The sequence below is a fragment of the Dermochelys coriacea genome, chromosome 5 (assembly GCF_009764565.3).
Source record: "Dermochelys coriacea isolate rDerCor1 chromosome 5, rDerCor1.pri.v4, whole genome shotgun sequence".
In the NCBI taxonomy this organism is placed as follows: domain Eukaryota; kingdom Metazoa; phylum Chordata; order Testudines; family Dermochelyidae; genus Dermochelys; species Dermochelys coriacea.
This window is the reverse complement of record NC_050072.1, coordinates 99,278,361-99,291,953: the sequence shown is the minus strand read 5'-3', so window position 1 is coordinate 99,291,953 and position 13,593 is coordinate 99,278,361. Positions and strand designations below refer to the sequence as shown.

General features: G+C 40.4%; 1 protein-coding gene across 1 annotated transcript; it reads right to left on the bottom strand.

The window, feature by feature from the left end:
- Positions 1 to 227: 227 nt before the first annotated feature.
- Positions 228 to 13,243, bottom strand: ZFAND5 (zinc finger AN1-type containing 5). Its single transcript, XM_038402164.2, has 6 exons — positions 13,107 to 13,243; positions 8,108 to 8,265; positions 7,570 to 7,678; positions 6,836 to 6,936; positions 2,201 to 2,326; positions 228 to 1,891 (listed from the first exon to the last, which is right to left on the bottom strand). The coding sequence occupies exons 2-6, from the start codon at positions 8,256 to 8,258 to the stop codon at positions 1,743 to 1,745; spliced, it is 636 nt and encodes a 211-aa protein (XP_038258092.1). The 5' UTR covers positions 8,259 to 8,265; positions 13,107 to 13,243; the 3' UTR covers positions 228 to 1,742.
- Positions 13,244 to 13,593: the final 350 nt, after the last annotated feature.

Genomic DNA, 13,593 nt, shown 5'->3' with positions numbered 1-13,593 from the left:
AGAAAATAAGTTTGTATTCCATCTGCTATGATTTTCTCACGCAAAGAATCCATCTTAAATTGGTAAATGAAAGCCAAACAGGTTAGAAATATACAGGCTTAAGGCACATAGAAAACAACAAGTCCACAGAGCAGAATCTAGAAGCTAGTTGCAGCTTTTCCCCCAATCCATAAGACAGCCTCAGGTTACCCAGTAACTCAAAACCCAATGAACTATAACAAAAGGAATTATTTCCCTCTGTACATGATTTTATTATTTACATAATACAACATAGCATAGATGCTGGGTAGCATGATTATGTGCAATACATAAATATGAACTATCTGTACACATTTGCATATCTAATAACTCAGAACTGAAGGATAAAGTTAAAGCAAAAAACCTGATGCTTTTAATAGTGAAGTTAAAAACTAAGACTGAACACTGCAATAAAAATCAGAAGTAGCGCCATGTGTACATAGTTAACTATTTACAGATGAAAACAGGCATTACCACAACACTAGTCTAAACTGTACTGGTTTATATAAAAAACAAGTTTCATACATCACAAAAAACTTCCATTATAACACAGAAGTGATATTACCAGACAAGCATCAGTGAAGTATACTGCCTTTTCTAGAGTTATTGTACAATGCTGTAGATAATGCAGCCCATGCAATACACCCAAGAACACTACAGTCCTACACCCAAATACAATTAAAAATGATAAAGCAGCCCTCAGAGTGGTGCCAGGTACCACTTAAGTCTACAGCAGCCATGTTGGGTATGGTTTTCCATGCAGAATGGTGCCACCTTATTCTATTTAAGGAACTATTAAATAAAAAAGCTCTTATTCTCTTGAACCCAACATGAAGATACATGAAAAATTAAACTGCTCAAACATCTTTGCAACTTAGATTCCAACATATTGTTACTTGATATAGCTGCTGTGGTAAATCTAAAAACAAATAGCTTTTTTTCTTTTGTAAATAAAAACCTTACAGCATTCTGCTACACAATATTTTTAGCTATGCAAGAGTAAAGCAGACAAACCTTCTGTTGCAGGCCAGTTCATGAAGTTTCTAAAAGGGTATTTCCTTTGGGAACCTGCTCCGATTGTTCTGAACTATATAATGTAGTCATTTCCAGGAGCATTCACACCCTTTAAGTATCAATTTCTCACTTTTACTGCTGCATTTATTAAACAACTTTAACCATCTCTTAAATATGGCACCAACACTCCTCTATGTAAGGTGGATCCCCTATGTAAGCTCACATTCTGCTTCAAAACAATGAACTGTGGAAATTAAAGATAGGAAAAGATTTAACTATGGTAGAAGTAGACTGCCAACTTTTTTCTGGTGTATCTTCTTCCCCCAAACAGGCACGCAACACTAGCCAAAGATGATATACCTCAATTACATTCCCAAAAGGCAGATCTGCTGCAGACATGCAGATTTGATACATTTGTTTGGCACATGTGAACTAGACAATTTGTCCTCTGTGCATTTCTAACATCCTGTGCAGGTCTTAAATTAATCCAATTTTATTCTGGGGAGGGCATATACATTTTAAAAGGGCTGTATCTATCCAATTCTGCCTGTAACAAACACCCAAACATCCTGAAATATCAATAAGACAGACAAGACTAAAGTAAAACTCTGGAGAACATCAAAAGAAAATGGCCATGCATCTGCTCTTTAATGTTTTCCTAGGATATATTAAAATAAAAACAAAGTCAGTCTTTTCACAAGTAGTTTAGTTTATATTCTCTGGATTTTTTCGGCCACAACAACTGGATTTTCTTTCCTGATTTTAGCTGCAGCTTCTGCTTTGTAGTCATATGGGCAGTTGTGCTTATCAGAGTAACGGTGAAGTCCACAAAACAAGTTTCCACATCGGCAGTCAAACCCTGTACAAACAAAAGGAAGCAGTGTCACTTTCAGCTCTAGCTAAACTATGATTTTAAAGCTTAGTCACTACAGACAAAGACCCATTTACTACAACTGTTCTGTTAAGAGCTATATAGGAAGAACAAAGATTCCATGCATTTCAAAACACACAGCTGTTTCACAGGGTCTCATCCCAATGAATTTTGAAATGCTTCCTACCCAAAGTGAGTTTTAGAAAATACCAAATACAATGTTCCATCCAGAGGACTAGTAAATGCAAATGCTAGTCAACAAAAGCTGTTAAATATTGACAAAGCCTTTTCATATACCTGTAAGGCCAACCTTCTTTCTGCACATGAAGCATCTGTTCTTCTTTGGTTTGGGCAATTCAGGAGCACTCTCTTCATTCTGAGAAGTACTGGGTTGAGATACTGATGGACTTGGTTGAGTAACAACTATGGAAAAAGCAGCAAAAAAAATAAAGCAAACTGAAATGAGCGCTCCAGATTGATGTTGAATTATTCAACAAGTATTTGTTCAAGAATGTAGGTACAGCCCAAGACATTGCATTCCTTTCCCAGAAACTATGCAAAATTCATAGCATATACAATAATACGTTTAAAGTTTTATATTAATACTGAAATCTTTAGCCATAAACCTACAGCTGTGTCTATTACACCAAGTGCTAGTAAGTCAGGAATATGGCCACTTCACCATTTAAATGCAAAAATGGAGAGAAGGGTAAGTGTTATTTAACCTACCGTCATAAAGGACTATGACTAGTATAAGTTCACGGTAAGTGCTATGCAAGTCATAAGACCTACTCTGAATATCAATGTATACAAGAAAGCTTAAATTTGAGGTCACACGGTAAACCAAGTGTACAGTTGTGTTTGTTAGTATTCCTTTGAGAGATTCCCCACAGTGTGAATAGGTAAAGCTTTGTGACCACCTACGCTTTAAACAATCTAAATTGTACACAAGTTTACTTGATTTCTGAAATAGAAAAATTGAAAAACCCTAAAAGCATTGAGCTATAAAATACTTACTCCACAAACAATCCAGATTAAAACACTATTGTTTGTAATAAAATATGAGATGAATATGGGTTTTCCAATCTAACAATAGCCAGATGAGACTGTAGTGCTTCAATGTAGAAACTACCTACACCAATGGGAGGGATTTTCCTGTCAGTGTAGGTAATCCATCTCCCCAAGAGGTGGTAGCTAAACTGATGGAAGAATCCTGTCAACCTAGCATTGTCTACACAGGGACTTATGTTGGCTTAACTACACTGCACAGGAGTATGGATTTTTCACATCTCTGAGTGACAGTTATGCCAACCTAATTTTCTAGTGTAGGTCAGGCCTAAGACTGCAACAGCAGCTGCATTTCTGACTATTACACATTGGTTCACACAATTCCCTGCTATGAGCTCTATTCTCAGAGGGAAAAGAGTTACCTTTGCCTATGAGAGTGCTCTCCACTTTCCCATACAAGCACTCCTACAGTAATTTAGAAAAGAGCAACAGCCCACATTTATGCCGAACCTAGACATTCTTGTATTTCAGTAAATTCAGTATGGCAGTAAAGGTAGCATAGCTAAATTGACTCATTCTAAAGCTAGTTTTCAATTGCTTGGTCTCCCATGAACATTTGGGGTCCCAGTTGAGTCTAGTTTAATTTAAGAAGCTTTTCTTGGACTGTAAATCCAAAAGTGCAATGTATTTTTACAAGGGTCAAGACTTTAATGCAAACCACCCCTTTTAAATGATTAAACATGTCTTTTTAAGGTTCCCCTTCACACCCAGTAAATCTGACCAAGGTATATTTTGGATGTCTAAGTGTTTGTTTAAACAAAGTCAAAAACAACATGCTAAGCATATACAGCACGTTCAGTTCCCACCCTAAACAGTTTACAATCTAGATGAATGATAAAATTAAACTGATGGAAACAGATAAAAGTTTGTTACTTGAAAGACTAGGACATGTAGATGCAGGTAAGCCCTATTTGCTTACCCTTTCTTGATAGATTGTTTATGGAGTTACACATTGTCTCCCCAACTCTGACATCTACAAGCTTCTGGGAGAGACTGCCAGGTGCCATAATCCGAAGTGCCTACAATACACAGATACTCAAAATATCTTCATCCCAAATGCTAGTAATAGCCACACTACTTGTCACAGTACCTGGATATATTTCTGGAGGAGCAGCTAGCTGAAGTTCAATCTTGGGAAAATTGAAGTGGATGTGGGTAAGACGGAAATAATGAGAATATCAGTAAGTTTTTTCCAACAGAGTATCTTTCCTAATGTCACGAAATGGTATGTGGTTTTGGAGTCCAAACTAGACCTCCAAATAGCAACAGGAGCAAGAAAAGCACCCTTCTACCTACAGCTTGCCAGAAGACTGCATCCTGTCAGGCACAAGTCTGACCCAAGCCATGGTATTCCATGCATTTGTGACCACCAGACTGTTGTATTTGGGCATGCACCCACAAATCCACATGCGATAAAAGTTGAAGGACAACACTAGTGCTCAGGTCTCTAATGACTACCCACTAAGTGAATGGATCTAGTCGTAGTATTTATCCTCAAGATGCTAAATGGGCTTTGACCAAGTCTGTTCGGAGGATCTCTTTTTTCTTTGTGATCATGATCCCTCCAAACAACTGTGATACTTGTAGACTATCGAACTCAAACAGGACAAGATTAGTGAGAGGAGCAGCCAAAGCCTTTTCAGCAAGGCTGCTCACTGATGTTCTCTTAAAGAGTGGCAGATGACAATGAACCTAAATCTTGTCATGATTTAAGTTGAACAAGTCCTTCCTCCTTGATACAGACTATTTCCCCCATGATTTTCCCTCTTCCTGTTTTGAGGAAAGTATCGAAGAAATCCTAGGTGCTGCCAGAGGAAGAAAAGAAAGATGAAGAGTCTACACATAAGTTATTCAGTTTTGAAAAGTGCTCAGATACTACAGTAGGCACAATATAAAGACTTGATAAAAGCAAAAATTAGAAGCTAGATTCTATGATCTGGCAAAACTGGCTTTAAGATACCTGTTGAATGGCCATATGTAGAATTTAAGGAATAGAGACTGGAGACAAAACACTGGAGCAGAGAGCAGTTTTCCTGAAGAGCCAAATATGCTGGAAGCGTGCCAGTGTAAAGATTTCATACGGGGGGGGGGGGGGGGGGAAATCAGCTTAAGGTTTTCCAGATATTTCATATACTTCCAGGATGCAATTTGTTCCTTTCCATCTAAACTGCAATAAAACCCTGAGTTTTGAGTTCCATAGAGGCATTTGCTATTAGCCTGGTAATTAATAACAAATATTTTAAATTAAAAATTGTTATAAGCAACTTTTGCCAAGAAGCTTCTGTTAGCATAGAAAGACTAAAGTACTCTTTTGCATAGCATAGTTTTTGGTGTCTATTGTCATCTGTTCACCCCCAATGAGATCTGAAGCTTACAAGTTAATCAGTTTCAAAGAGGACTTCTGCAATTTGGTAACTAATTTTAACTGTTAAGAATTTTTAATTTGACTCACTTGCCACACTGTCATTACTACCTTATTTTACATATACTCTTTCCTTCCCCATTGGCACTCTCAGGTATGACCTCAAGATGCATTGTTAAAAAGGCACATGACTAAGTTACAGGAGATAATCTGAAACTTGCATAGCTTATAAAAGTCTCCTTAAACTCTGTACACACCCCAAAAAGCATCAGAGCAATAAATACACTTGTATTTATCAATCCATGTCACAATCATATTATTAATGCATCTCTTTTACATCCCAAATAGCAAGAGCCCAAGTATGAATACAAAACAGTTTAATGCAAGACATTAAAGCAGCTCAAACAGGAAAAGAAAAACCTAGACAGAAATAAAGGGCTAGTTAATGTAATCTTCCTGTGACTCTTCACCTTCAGGTTTTTCCAGTTTTGAAAAATGGTAATTTTGTCTAAGTATCACAGAAAAGTCTCTTAAAACTATGGCAGCATTTACAAAACAAACACCAATTTTATAATGCTATTTAAATGAAGTGTTTTGAAGGACACATCAAATGGGAGAAAGGAAAAGACAACATTGGTGTTAGTAGCTGTAGAATATGCACATTATTCAAACTTGTGTGACAGTTTAACAAAAATATGGGTTCAAGGACTTGGTATCTGTTGGTGTAGACCTGCTTTTCACAAAAAAGTTAATGCTTAACTTTTCTTTACTTTAAATAATACCACTGTAAGGTATCTGCAACCTTCCCAACATAAAAGTACAACTTCTAAAGTACCCGCTTGGATTATGAACATAATATGGCCCAACGATTAAGTTCACTCCAATTCAAGAACAATGGATCAATTATTCCACAGGTGCTTGATCAGTGCATCCTTCAACAGACTTGTCTGTCACAAGCATTAAACTAAGAGCACAGCCCTGGGACAGAGTTATAAAAGAAATATACTCTTAAAAATTTTTAGCCAGTAAGCTCAAGTAATTATTTATCCTCCAAAAAAAAGCTGCGTTTCCTTCTCTAATATGGCTGAATACAAGAAGCCTATTTATGTCCAAAGCCAACAGAAATTTGAGACAAAGCTACTCCTAGATTTTCAACAGAGGTTTCTATCGTTTTAGCCCTCCGTTCTTTCCCCTTACAATTCTAAAAACAAGTGTACAATTCTAAGTGTTTCAAAATTTAAACTGAAAATTTAAGAGCCGAACTTGCTCTCTTGTCAAAGTCTTCAATGGGAATTGTGTGCATGTCCAAAGGTGAAATTTAGCCCCAGCTATTTTTCTCTGCACTACAAAATGAACACTCAAATATTCAGAACCACCACCTTCAGTTTTTAATATATTTCCTATGACAGTATTATGATGGTGAGGGAAGAGACGGTAAAAGATAAACTGTCAGCTTCTGTTAAAATCCACTAGTTGTATTCAAAGTTAATTTGATGGCACACCTGGCTCTGTTGTCTCTGTTTTCGGTGTTACTTTTTCCTCTCTTGAAATGCTCATTTCTGTCATTTGCTGTGTTACGGGCAAGGCGGCAACAGGTACATTTCTGTTACGTTCAATGAGAAAAAGCAATTCAGGTTAGTTCTGAGTTTACACTAAATGTATGTGTTGTCCAAACTCTACTTAAAATATTCTCAGCAGTTTATACTATTTGTTTTGTCACTACAGAGATAGCTTCTACCATATTTAAAGGAAGTAATGAAAGATGCTTTTAATAATTACTTCACTTACTCTACAGCAGTGTTTCTCAACAGCTGGTCCATGGACCAGTACCGGTCCCTGAGATCTCCCCTACACAGTTTAGAAAGGCAGCAAGCCAGTCCCTGGTATCAAATAGGATGAGAAATACTGCTCTAGAAGACTGAAAAAGCTATGTAGCAAACGGCTGTTCAGCTAAGAATCAAGAAAGCGTTCTTGCAATATCCAGCAGTCTAATACCAAACATCGTATACCACTTACATCAGAATTCTCAAATGCAACCACTATATCTTCAATTAAGTTCACAAAGCATCGGTCAATTATAGTTCTCCACCAGACAGTTTGTCAGCTATTTATTCCTCCAGAAAACTAACTATAATAAGGTGATATCAGTACGCCTAGGCCATGACTGTTTAAGTATAAACCCTCTATTTTATGGATTTAACTCAGTTTAGCCTCAGAGCAGTAATCTACAACTTACCTTAATTTGTCAGATGTGCTGCCAGCAGCACCTTCACAGTTTAAGCTAGCATCTACTCTCTGAACTGATGCAGAGTCTGAGGTAGGACTGCTTGAACCACTGGCTGTTCCTATGCAATAGAAATTTGAAAGTTAAGTAAACATGTAGAATATAAATTAATATCAATAACTCAAGCACACTTATGTATAATATTAGTTTAGCTGTTCTCACCCAATTACTTGATAGTTAGATTGCTGTGTGTCTTTAAAACTGCATGCCAATGAAATACAATTAAAGTGATCTAAATATATGGATCAAGTGCTCAGCAGAGACTTAGGGTGGGGGCATCAAGTATAGCGTGTTGTCCAGAATGTACAAACCAACGCAAGTTTTATTCATTGCTAACCCTGTAAGCATTTTCCTTCAACATCCTTCATGCTCCTAACCCCAAATCATTGCTTGTTTTCAGTATAGCCAATGCAGATGTTCCTGCCTCCAACATTTGTCCTCTAATTCTTGCCATCTTTTCAGACATTTCTCCAAATAAAAAAAAGTTTACCCATTGGACTGATTCTGCCACTATTCTGCTGTCGTTGAAGATGCTCTTTGTAGCAGACGGAGCACATTCCATTTGTCCTAGGATTCCCATAAAATCCACATCCGGTGCTACACAGCATGGGCCCTGGGGTCTGGTTCGTCTCCTGAGCCATCTCTGTGCTGTAAATAAAACCAGAGAACTGCATTAAAAGTTGGCATGTAACCAAAAATCGATCAGTTTGTATGAGACAGTCATCAGTATCTTTACATAACACAAATGTAGCCTTTGTTAAGAATGCTGATATTTGTAGAAAAAGTAAAGTTGCAGCAATGGAAAGCATACATATTGTTATACCTTTATAAAATCCTAGTAGAAAAGTTTCAATATCACATCACATATGTGGGAAGAAGGGTACATGAAATTATGCACCCTTATGAACAGATTCACTTCACGCATCACTGATCATTAAAAAGCCAAAAACCCAAACCTTGCCACCCGTCACTCATTTTGAGTATTTTCTATTCCCAAAGAAGTCAGATCTGCTGAATAAACCACACCAAATCTGTGTACACTAATCAATTCTGGAAATTAATATAATCTATTTATCAACAGACTAAACAGCAAATAAACTGCCTTCACTGCTTATATGACATGTGGGTCCTGAATAATTTCGACTCAGAAGTTCCATGTATTAAATTGAATTTTGGCTATACACTCAAAACAGAGTGGGGAAGTTTACTACAAGTACTAGCCAACGGTCAATTTCAATATGCACTTCTAACTATAGAAGAAGTAATCTTGTTGTGTATGAAAGCTGACACTATGTTAACTGGCAGCAACATGTGTGCAAAATCTTCCATATACAGGATCAGTGGGCATTTCTGAAACATCACGAATTTATTTTTCGGTGCTTTAAAAAGGTGCAACAAACTTGAACAGAACTCTTGCAAGAAATGCTTTGGCTGCTAAAATACACCCATTTACACAGCCTACTCATTTCCATAAGCTCAAAGTACTCTGGCTCAAGAATTTATAGAAAGGTACCCATGTCTGGCACTGGATAATAAAAGCCCTCACCTCTGCATAACAAACAGCAAAAATTAACAATACAAATATCTCACCTTCACTAGTGATTTATCTCTGCAATGCAAGTTTAGTAGAAAACTTGATATAGCAAGGAATCCTTGGCTCCCAAGAGCACTATTATAACAGGAGCACAGTATAATCAAGTGATCTCCTACAAATCCAGGGCAAATTCAAATATTAGACTGGGCCACTAGAAAAAACGGTTTTAAAACAATACACCTTTTGGGGCACAATGAACTTTTTAAAGCTTGAAAAGAGCTAGATATTTTGACAAAACAGCTTCATATTACTGTCTCCCTCTCTAGTTACATCCAAAGTGAATTACAGATATTTGAAAAGACTAGTTTAAGGTTCACAGCAACCCAACATGTTGATACACAGATGCTTGCTATGGACCAAAACATAATTCTGTAAATTAAAGGTCTGTGTCTCCCAAGGATGATAGGTCTTTCTTTAGAGATACTCCAGTGTAGTTTGAGCTACTATAATATCATATCACTGTGTGGCTCCAAGGGTGATTGAGGGCCCACTATAGTAAGTACTGTAAATACACAGAAAATCCCTGACCCAGAAAATTTACAAACTAGATAAGGCACACCAAGGGGCAAAAAGGAACAGTTACATGTACGCTTTTACAGATCTGGAATTGAAGCAAAGAAATTAGGTGACTTGCACAAGGTCACTCACATAGTTAGTGACATCTCTTGATCTAGATCTCTACTTCAGTACCTTGACAAGACCTGCTTTTTTGACACCTGCCATAGGCTTCTCCTACCAAATTGTGGTTTTTCAATCACTTTTCATTTATTTTAAGGATCAGCTAAACAGCAGAAACAGTGGACTATACAAAGTACTGCCACATGAACTAAAAATACAGAAAATATTTTCTTCTAATCTATAGTAACTTTAGGCCCTAAGATTTAGATATTCAAAGGATATAAGTGCTAACAAATGTATCAGAGGGATAAATACCATGGAGGGAGAAGAATTATTTAAGCTCAGTACCAATGGATATAAACTGGCCATCAGGAAGTTTAGATTTGAAATTAGACAAAGGTGTCTAACCATTAGAGAAGTGAAGTTCTGGAATAATCTTCCAAGGGAAGCACCGGGGGCAAAAGACATATCTGGCTTCAAGACTAAGTTTGATAAGTTTATGGAAGGGATGATATGATCAGATTGCCAAAATTAGGCTATTAACTGATCTTCAACTATTAGTGGTAGATATGCCCAGTGGTCTGTGATGGGATGTTGGATGGGGTGGGATCTGAGTTACTACAAAATTCTTTCCTGGGTGTCTGGCTGGTGAGTCTTGCCCACATGCTCAAGGTTTGGCCGATTGCCAATATTTGGGGTCAGGAAGGAATTTTTCTCCAGGGCAGATTGGAAAAGGCATGGGTTTTTTTTGCCTTCCTCTGCAGCATGGGGCATGGGTCACTTGCTGGAGGATTCTCTGCACCATGAAGTCTTTAAACCATGATTTGAGCACTTCAATAGCTCAGATATAGGTTGGGGTTTGTTACAGGAGTGGGTGGGATTCCGGGTGGCCTGCATTGTGCAGGAGGTCAGAGTAGATTATCACAATGGTCCCTTCTGATCTTAAAGTCTATGATTCTAATTTTAATTAAGTGGTGTTCCTTTTAATAATTCTAAACATGTCAGCATCCATGAACGAGTCTCCAGTACTCCAACTTGCTCCTCTTAAAAATGAAGATGTTGTAAACATGTTTTACCACTTGCTATTTAAATCTAGCTTTAGGTTTTAATTGTTGTTTTGAATATAATGTAAATACAAACACTTTCATGGCTCCTGTCAGCACATTCTTTCCCTACTAGAAATATATGCCCCTAATTAAAAGGGCAAGTTATTTTACAGTGGCTGTTAAAGAAACTGTGCCATTTCATTTTTCTTGTACCAGGTCCAACTATCACCTGACTAATCATTTCCTTTAAAAAGCACACGAGTATGAAGACAAATATACTTTCATCATCCATTAATAAGTATTTATTAACCAGAAACTAAATTATGCTATTTGTACTTTTGGATTAATGTACTGGGAAGCTCAAATGACTATGGGTTTCATAAACCTAACTGTTTCAAGCTCTTTACAACAGAAGTGTTTGGAGTCTACATCAGCAGCTGCCAACTAGGATGGGACCTCATAATTTAGCAGTCATCCACTTAATGTCACACATACAGTTCTGTCTTTCCCTTAGAAAGCCAGCTTATAATAGTATCACGTGTGCCTGCTTTCCTTAATATTTCTCAGAAGCTTAGATCACATGGGTGAATGCATTAGCTTCCGCTTGTCACAAGGCTGCAATGTGACAGGCTGAGCAAGAGGCTCAGACACACAACCTCGTCAACAGGGGCCTCTGAAATCAGCTTCTATTTATATCTCAAAAGGTTGCCAACTCCTACACAACCCACAGAACTGAAGCAGCAAAGCATACACCCACTGTAATGGAGAAATATAAAATCCAATTAACAGGATGATTACAGCTTCCTCTCTGAAGAGAGAGGGAGACATTCTTAAATTATATTTAGAAAATGCAGCATCATGGGCTAGTCATCTCAAACAGCCATAACCATTTTTAACATACAGCATAAAGACAAAACAGCTGAGTATGAGCTGAGGCCCAAAAGATGACTGCTGTTGCACTGCCTTTACTCACACATATACAGTACTCAGCATTTTTGGGTGGGTGGTTTCAACAGAAGCATTTGCCTGCATATCACAGTTTGTTCCTTTTTAGGTGGAAGGAAGACACTGATGTGCCACAAGTACTCCTTTTCTTTTTGCGAACACAGACTAACACAGCTGCTACTCTGCAAACTGATTAAAAGGTTAAGGTTCTTGTTCACCCGTTGTTTCCTTTTACAGGAGAACTAGGTTTTGCAACTTGCATTAGCACAGCTAGCGATTCTATTACAGTAACCTGGATAGCTGCTAGTTACACAAGTTAAACCAGGGCAGGGAAATACTTGATAACTATATGTAAGCAGCTGAAGACGACATACGAGGTATTTTGTCGTGAATTACAGCTAAACTCCAGACCACTTTAATAGCATAACAAACAATGAATCTGGGAGTGGGCTTAACAAAATGCCATAAAGCAGCAGCCATGAACTTTAGTTCTCCATGCAAAAAGTGCTTTTTTAACCAAACTGCAATATTCACAGCAGATAAATTCCATTTTTTAAAACGAACTTCGTGAGGGGGAAAGGAGAACAGGAAAAACAAGCTATACTGAAATCAATAGTAAATCCATGGATGGGAGTTGCGTCAACGATGGGGCAGAATGGGAGGCTCACCCAAGTCTCTGAGACCCCAGAAGCGGGGTTGACCCAGGCCATTTTGCGCTTTAGAAAGGGGAGCTGAGGCGCTCCCTAGATGCACGGAAAATATGGATGGAAAAAGGACGAAGACACAATTAAGCCACGCCAGAAAGACAAAGGAAAGGGCAGGGCGCCGCTCGCCTCCCGCGGCAGGAGCCACTCGCCGGGGGGCAGCGCTGTTGAAGCCCGAGCCGCGAGAGCGTCAACGTGCCTTGCTCCTCGCCCGGCCACCGGCAGCCCCAGGCCTGCTGGGCCCCTCTCAAAATCCCTGAGTCACGCCGCCCCGCCGCTCGCTCGGCGCCGCCGGCCTCCTCAGCCCCTTCCGGCTCTTTGTTCTTCCCAGCAGCCGCGGCCCGCGAAGCCCGGGGACTCCCCCAGGCCCGGCGGCGGGGATCCGCCTGCTCAGGGCCCCATTCGTTACCCCCCTGCCCCCGGGCCGGGCCCTTCTCCCCGGACAGGCGGGGGGTGCCTAGCCCGTGTAAGGGCCGGAGCGCTTCGCTCGCCCGCCCCATCCCGCCGCGCGCTGCTCGGCCCCCCACCCCCACGAAGGCAGGCCGGCCGGCGGAGACGCCAAGGCCGCGGGGCGCCACTGACCTGCTCGAAGAGGCGACTGGCGAGGGCCCCGGGTGAGTGGTCGGTTCTGCTGAGGCCAGACAAAAGGGGGGGGGGCAGGGGTGGCTATCCCGGCGCGAGCGGGGCAAGTCCCGGCCCGGCAAGGAGCTCGCGCCGCCGCCGCCGCCGCTCCTCTCCTTTGTTTCTGCAGCAGCAGCGCGGAGCGAGACGCGCCGCGCGGAGGAGGGGTGGGGGCGGGGGAGGCGGATCCTGCTACTCAACGCGTGCCGGCTCGCGCTGCTACTGCTGCGCCGCGAGGCTCCGGGGCCGGATGGAAGCGCCGCCGCAACCGCAGAAACCGGCGCTGGTATCGGTCGGTGCCGCCGCGCGCGCGCGCGCGCGCTGTTCCGGGAGGGAGGCTTGACTCGAAGCGGCCGCTCAGAGCCAGCGATGACGCTGCGGCCGGCGCGCGCGCGCTCTGGAATCACACTGGCGCGCGGCTGGCGGTGGGGAGGAAGAGAAGGCGAGG